At 38.9% G+C, this 7,755-nt stretch overlaps 1 protein-coding gene across 6 annotated transcripts in view; it reads right to left on the bottom strand.

Moving 5' to 3' along the window:
• dip2a (disco-interacting protein 2 homolog A) overlaps positions 1-7,755 on the bottom strand; it is a 256,191-nt gene that overhangs the window by 87,861 nt on the left and 160,575 nt on the right. For 4 of the 6 annotated variants that reach the window (XM_061971477.2, XM_061971478.2, XM_061971481.2 and 1 more), the window contains 2 exons: positions 3,045-3,182; positions 1-12 (listed from right to left, as the gene is read on the bottom strand). The exon at positions 1-12 is cut by the window's left edge and continues 30 nt beyond it. In XM_061971477.2, the coding sequence (XP_061827461.1) occupies positions 1-12; positions 3,045-3,182 (150 nt within the window). The remainder of the gene's footprint in view (positions 13-3,044; positions 3,183-7,755) is intronic. The other 2 variants (XM_061971479.2, XM_061971480.2) reach the window with 1 other exon arrangement.

The raw sequence follows: 7,755 nt of genomic DNA, 5'->3' as shown, positions 1-7,755 counted from the left end.
TCCACTCACAGCCTGGAGGAGAAACAAATGGGTAAGTCAATGAGCAGAATTATGCCTCATTCCAAGTTTGTTCTCTGATAGGAGCACCTGTGCCTTTGGGGAAGAAAAAACTGGACATAATCTTTGTGAATAAATATGGACGGACATTTCACTAAATGTCCTTGATCGACTATAGGATATAAATAAATTAATGAGGCAATATAGGAATGTTATCACATTCACAAGAGGTGTGTTCACGGACATCAGAACTTCAAACATCAACACAAAACACAACATGTCGTAAAATAAGCGTGCATATTAAAGGCTCTTAACACCACAAGCCAGATGTTTGAAGTATTTTTTTTATTAAAAATGTTTTTGAAGTAATGCAACAATTACTTTCCTGGTAACTGCTGATAAGGTAATTAATTTACTAATTCAATATTTTTTAGGAAAATAATTATTTTTAAAGTTCTGCCTTCCCAAATGTTTTACATATTCACACTGACCTTTTTCAAGCTCATACAATCATTGATGGCATATTGGGTTGCCCAAACTATACGCCCACAAGGGCCATAATTAAAATGTGGGCCAAACACAGATATTTTCAGTAGGGGTGTCAACTTTTTCTCAAAATTGGAGCCTGGTGTATTGGCTAAAAGCAATATTGATCCGATACGATATCAGCACAAATCATGCATACTTGTATTATTTTTTAGTGTGGTATGTTAGAAAAGGCTTCATCAAGTAAATTACTCAGAACAGTGGCAGGTATGAAACACACTAACCTATTATTAACCGTTTGAAATAGGCTTGTGCTGTCTTTAAGTTGAAGTGGAGTGGTATGACACATAAGATTATAAGGCTGCGGACACGTTTGTTGAGGGATGCTTTCTTATACGCTTCTGCCTTGAAGACTTGGTATGTGTATGCAATACATATCTATGATTAGTTTATATTTGTTTATATTGACAAATGTGCTGTTTTAGTTGTATTAAGGATGTTTATTGTGCTGTTTTGTGGGATGTGAGCCTAGGATGACGTTGTGGCTTGTGCAGCCCTTTGAGACATTTGTGATTAAGGGCTAGAAAAATACATGTTGATTGATTGATTGAATGATGTATTAGTTTCATAAAGGACATTTACAACAAATGTCTGGCTTGTGTGCTATTGTGTGCTTAGCTGTTGAGTAGTTGCTAGCTCTTAGTAGCAATAAGCCTATCATGTTTACCTTTGGTAACGGACTTGACTAAAATACAAGAAAATACCAACATTGTATGTTTATTGGAGGATATTTAGATGTTAACTGGCTGTCCCGCTTTGCACAAGTTAATGTGCAGAAGGATTACTTTTATCAGAGATTATATCGGACATTTTACAATAATTGGACACCCCTCATTTTAAGTGTGAAACACAATTAGTCTAAATGCACATTTTTATTTTGTGTTTTGTACAAACACCAAAACCAGTGAAGTTGGCACGTTGTGTAAATGGTAAATAAAAACAGAATATAATGATTTGCAAATCATTTTCAACTTATATTCAATTGGATAGACTGCAAAGACAAGATAGTTAATGTTCGAACTAAGAAACTTATATAATTTTTTTTGCAAATATTCATTAACTTAGAATGTAATGGCCGCAACACGTTGCAAAAACGTTGGCACAGGGGCATTTTTACCACTGTGTTACATGGCCTTTCCTTTTAACAACACTCAGTAAACGTTTGGGAACTGAGGAGACCCATTCTTTAAGCTTTTCAGGTGGAATTCTTTCCCATTCTTGCTTGATGTACAGTCTCCGTTGTGGTATTTTAGGCTTCATAATGCGCCACACATTTTCAATGGAAGACAGGTCTGGACTACAGGCAGGCCAGTCTAGTACCCGCACTCTTTTACTATGAAGTTGTTGTAACACTTGGCTTGGCATTGTCTTGCTGAAATAAACAGGGGCGTCCATGATAACGTTTCTTGGATGGCAACATATGTTACTCCAAAACCTGTATGTACCTTTCAGCATTAATGGTGCCTTCACAGATGTGAAAGTTACCCATGCCTTGGCCACTAATGCACCCCCATGCCATCACAGATGCTGGCATTTGCGCCAAGAACAATCCGGATGGTTCTTTTCCTCTTTGGTCCAGAAGACACAACGTCTACAGTTTCCAAAAACAATTTGAAATGTGGACTCGTCAGACCACAAAACACTTTTCATGGCTCCCACCTGTTCCCAATTAGCCTATTCACCTGTGGGATGTTCCAAATAAGTGTTTGATGAGCATTCCTCAACTGTCTCAGTCTTTTTTGCCACTAGTGCTAGCTTTTTTGAAACATGTTGCAGCACATCAAATTCCAAATGAGATAATATTTGCAAAAAATAACAAAGTTTTTCAGTTTGAACGTTAAGTATCTGGTCTTTGCAGTCTGTTCAATTGAATATAGGTTGAAAATAATTTGCAAATCATTGTATTCTGTTTTTATTTACCATTTACACAACGTGCCAACCTCACTGGTTTTGGGTTTTGTATGCAAAACGTTTGGTTACCACTGCTCTAGACTTTTACACATACACACAGGAGTAACTTTGAATACAGCATTGGACTTTTAATTGAGAAAAAAAACCCAAGGATGACTTTTTTTATTTAAAAGACTACTTGGTACATGAAATGGATGATTAATATCGCCGTCCTTGTGATCAAGATTTCTGTGCGGGCGGTATTTGATGATGAATGGTACTTTAAGGCTGTTTGTATAACTCATGACCATCACTGTAAAAAAAAAAAAAAACACTCCCACCTGATTAAAATGTTTAAAAGTGCAGAAAAATTGTCATTCTTCTGAATAACAAAACAAGATGTTTTATCATAGAGCAACGATTCAGACATAAAATTTGGAGTGGAGGCAAAGGAGGAGAAGTGAGGCGTTACCATGGCAACACAAGAGGGTCAGCCAGCAGCTTGAGCCAGTCTGACGAGCAGACTGGCTACAAAGAAAAACAGAGGGACACACAGCAGGGGAGAAAGGCAAACTGGAGGTGTGTGCTACGGATGTGGGAAGGATGCTCACCATCTGCCGTCTCCATGATGCTCGTGTGGTGGTTATAGCCACGGGAGACTCCTCGCACCGACCCTCCGTAGGACTGCTCCGCGTGAAGCGAGGAGCCTTCCGAGAGGCCTGTGACGTCTGGGGGTGCTATGTGGTTATCTGTGGTTGACGGGGTTAAAAAACAAAAGGGCCAAAAGTTAGCACGACAACATCCAGACAGAATTATTAATTACAAACTATTGATAAAATAAAGGTAAAGGAAATGTACAATGCGTGTGTCAAAATCATACACAAATAGTGGAACTTCAGTCAGCTTATCAATCACTCAATCAATCAAAGTTTATTTTTATAGCCCAAAATCACAAGTGTCTCAAAGGGCTGCACAAGCCACAACGATATCCTCGGCTCAGATCCCACATCAAGGCAAGAAAAAAACTCCACCCAATGGGATACAATGAGAAACCTTGGAGGGGACCGCTTAGCAACTAGTACTAGCCGCTAATTCCCTAGCCGTCATAGTCTTCAATTCCACATTACATTAGTCAATAACCTTTTTTATAAAATATGTATGCACTGCAAAAACTGAAATCTCAGATCGAAAAAATATATTTTTGACATATAACACTTTTTGTACAAGGCACTTTCTATGTTAGACCAATTTGCTTATCATCATTAGTAGTGATAATTCAAATGATACAAAAGCATCAATGCATTATGAAACACAAGGAGCCTGATTTACCTTAGTGGGAATTTTGCGTGTGATCTACCAACACTGCATGTGCAATTGAAAAATGGCGCAGATCGCCTTAATTAAATTAGGATTTAAAAAACTTAAACGCCAAAGATGCATACTTCAAGAAGTTTTTATCATACAGGTTGTTTTTAATAATATATACACTATATTGCCAAAAGTATTTGGCCACCTGCCTTGACTCACATATGAACTTGAAGTGCCATCCCATTCCTAACCCATAGGGTTCAATATGATGTCGGTGCAGCTTCAACTCTTCTGGGAAGGCTGTCCACAAGGTTGCAAGGTGTTTATAGGAAGTTTCAACCATTCTTCCAAAAGCGCATTGGTGAGGTCACACACTGATGTTGGTCGAGAAGGCCTGGCTATCAGTCTCCGTTCTAATTCATCCCAAAGGTGTTCTATCGGGTTCAGGTCAGGACTCTGTGCAGGCCAGTCAAGTTCATCCACACCAGACTCTGTCATCCATGTCTTTATGGACCTTGCTTTGTGCACTGGTGCACAGTCATGTTGGAAGAGGAAGGGGCCCGCTCCAAACTGTTCCCACAAGGTTGGAAGCATGGAATTGTCCAAAATGTTTTGGTATTCTGGAGCATTCAAAATTCCTTTCACTGGAACTAAGGGGCCAAGCCCAACTCCTGAAAAACAATCCCACACCATAATTCTTCCTCCGCCAAATGTCACACTCGGCACAATGCAGTCCAAAATGTAGGGTTCTCCTGGCAACCTCCAAACCGAGACTCGTCCATCAGATTACCAGATAGAAAAGCGTGATTCATCACTCCAGAGAATGCGTCACCACTGCTCTAGAGTCCAGTGGTGACGTGCTTTACACCACTGCATCCGACGCTTTGCATTGGACTTGGTGATGTATGGCTTAGATGCAGCTGCTCAGCCATGGAAACCCATTCCATGAAGCTCCCTGCGTACTGTACGTGGGCTAATTGGAAGGTCACATGAAGTTTGGAGCTCTGTAGCAACTGACTGTGCAGAAAGTCTTTGCACTATGCGCTTCAGCATCCGCTGAACCCTCTCTGTCAGTTTATGTGGCCTACCAATTGGTGGCTGAGTTGCTGTTGTTCCCAAACTCTTCCATTTTCTTATAATAAAGTCAACAGTTGACTTTAAAATATTTAGGAGCGAAAAAAAATTTCATGACTGGATTTGTTGCACAGGTGGCATCCTATGACAGTTCCACGCTGGAAATCACTGAGCTCCTGAGAGCGGCCCATTCTTTCATAAATGTTTGTAGAAACAGTCTCCATGCCTAAGTGCTGGATTTTATACACCTGTGGCCGGGCCAAGTGATTAGGACACCTGATTCTGATCATTTGGATGGGTGGCCAAATACTTTTGGCAATATAGTGTATTCTATGTGAAAAAACGACTGTCATTAAAAAAATACATTACATCAAAACCCATCAATTGAATTTATTTTAATCAGCCCCTTAGAGTAAGTCATCCAGCAGCGATAAAATTATGGAATTTTGCTAAATAGACGATTTGTCTATCAGTTTTTATTTCTGACCGTCTAAATATGCGTTCCCTCTAATTTGTCATGTGTGTAAGCAAACGCAAAAACTCCCTGCGCATTTAGTGGAGCACATGTGAGCAACATCAGATGTGCGCAATGTGACCATACCGACATTACACCGGTCTCAAACTTGATATTAAAACAATTGAAATGTTTTATTATTATAATGAAATACAGCAGTCATTTATATGAGAGTATTTTCTAATATTACATTGAAAATAACAAAAAAAGGGTGTTTTTCATGAACTGTGTGCTAGTATTGTATGTCCGGGTGGGGGTCTTGCTTTGGAAATCATTTGTACCCCTTTCACAAATTACATTTAGTTCCCCTTAAAATATTCTTAAATTGCACTATGAGATGTAAGTATGAGATAAAGTGCACATTCCTGTAACTTTGTTTGCAAAATATATGTTTGTATTAGCATTTATTGGTTAACATCCATAAATTGACATTCTACGTAAATGACAATAGAAAAAAAAGTCCAGGGGAGTCATAGTGTAACGACCTGAAATTTACACTTATGTGTGGAGTTGGAGTTGTCTGACTTTTAGTGTGGCCATAAACGCATTAGTGGCTAAGTGCCACGAGTGTGTGTGTGTTGGTGCAGGTGAGAAAGAGCAAGAGGCTGCTATGGATATGACAGATGACAGTTGATTGACAGAGTGTTGACATGTGACCAATACAGCTGCTGTGTCATTTGAGTGAAGCGCCAAACTGCGTTTATCAGGAAGCGCTTCTTTCTGCTCTCAAGTGACAGCTCAAGAGTGGTGTGTCATGTTTGACATGAATTATTGTCACCATCGTATATCTAAATGGAATTAAAACATTTTGGAGACCCCACATTTTCTGAGATTTTCTATTCAAGGTTTTCATAAGCTGTAAGCCATAATCATCAAAATTAGAATAAACAAAGGCTTGACATGGCTTTGTGTGTAATGAGTGAATCTCACATGTTACTAAATGTTAAATTTTTGTGTAATTTCCACCAGTTTTATTTTGTTAAATTTTACAGAAGAATATTTTACAGAAGAATATTTTTTATATTTATATCTATATATATATATATATATATATACATATATATATATATATATATATATATATATATATATATATATATATATAAAATATATATATATGTATATATATATATATATATACACACACACACACACACACACACACAGGTAAAAGCCAGTAAATTAGAATATTTTGAAAAACTTTTATTTCAGTAATTGCATTCAAAAGGTGTAACTTGTACATTATATTTATTCATTGCACACAGACTGATGCATTCAAATGTTTATTTCATTTCATTTTGATGATTTGAAGTGGCAACAAATGAAAATCCAAAATTCCGTGTGTCACAAAATTAGAATATTACTTAAGGCTAATACAAAAAAGGGATTTTTAGAAATGTTGGCCAACTGAAAAGTATGAAAATGAAAAATATGAGCATGTACAATACTCAATACTTGGTTGGAGCTCCTTTTGCCTCAATTACTGCGTTAATGCGGCGTGGCATGGAGTCGATGAGTTTCTGGCACTGCTCAGGTGTTATGAGAGCCCAGGTTGCTCTGATAGTGGCCTTCAACTCTTCTGCGTTTTTGGGTCTGGCATTCTGCATCTTCCTTTTCACAATACCCCACAGATTTTCTATGGGGCTAAGGTCAGGGGAGTTGGCGGGCCAATTTAGAACAGAAATACCATGGTCCGTAAACCAGGCACGGGTAGATTTTGCGCTGTGTGCAGGCGCCAAGTCCTGTTGGAACTTGAAATCTCCATCTCCATAGAGCAGGTCAGCAGCAGGAAGCATGAAGTGCTCTAAAACTTGCTGGTAGACGGCTGCGTTGACCCTGGATCTCAGGAAACAGAGTGGACCGACACCAGCAGATGACATGGCACCTCAAACCATCACCCAACCATGCAAATTTTGCATTTCCTTTGGAAATCGAGGTCCCAGAGTCTGGAGGAAGACAGGAGAGGCACAGGATCCACGTTGCCTGAAGTCTAGTGTAAAGTTTCCACCATCAGTGATGGTTTGGGGTGCCATGTCATCTGCTGGTGTCGGTCCACTCTGTTTCCTGAGATCCAGGGTCAACGCAGCCGTCTACCAGCAAGTTTTAGAGCACTTCATGCTTCCTGCTGCTGACCTGCTCTATGGAGATGGAGATTGGATTTTCATTTGTTGCCACTTCAAATCATCAAAATTAAATGAAATAAACATTTGAATGCATCAGTATGTGTGCAATGAATAAATATAATGTACAAGTTACACCTTTTGAATGCAATTACTGAAATAAATCAAGTTTTTCAAAATATTCTAATTTACTGGCTTTTACCTGTATACGAAATACTTGACTTGGTGAATTCTAGCTGTAAATATACTCCTCCCCTCTTAACCACGCCCCCCGACCACGCCCCCCACCACCCACCTCCCGAAATC

The sequence above is a fragment of the Nerophis lumbriciformis genome, linkage group LG13, assembly GCF_033978685.3.
Source record: "Nerophis lumbriciformis linkage group LG13, RoL_Nlum_v2.1, whole genome shotgun sequence".
Taxonomy (NCBI): Eukaryota; Metazoa; Chordata; class Actinopteri; order Syngnathiformes; family Syngnathidae; genus Nerophis; species Nerophis lumbriciformis.
The sequence above is the reverse complement of the archived record's forward strand: the minus strand, read 5'-3'. Positions and strand labels throughout refer to the sequence as shown.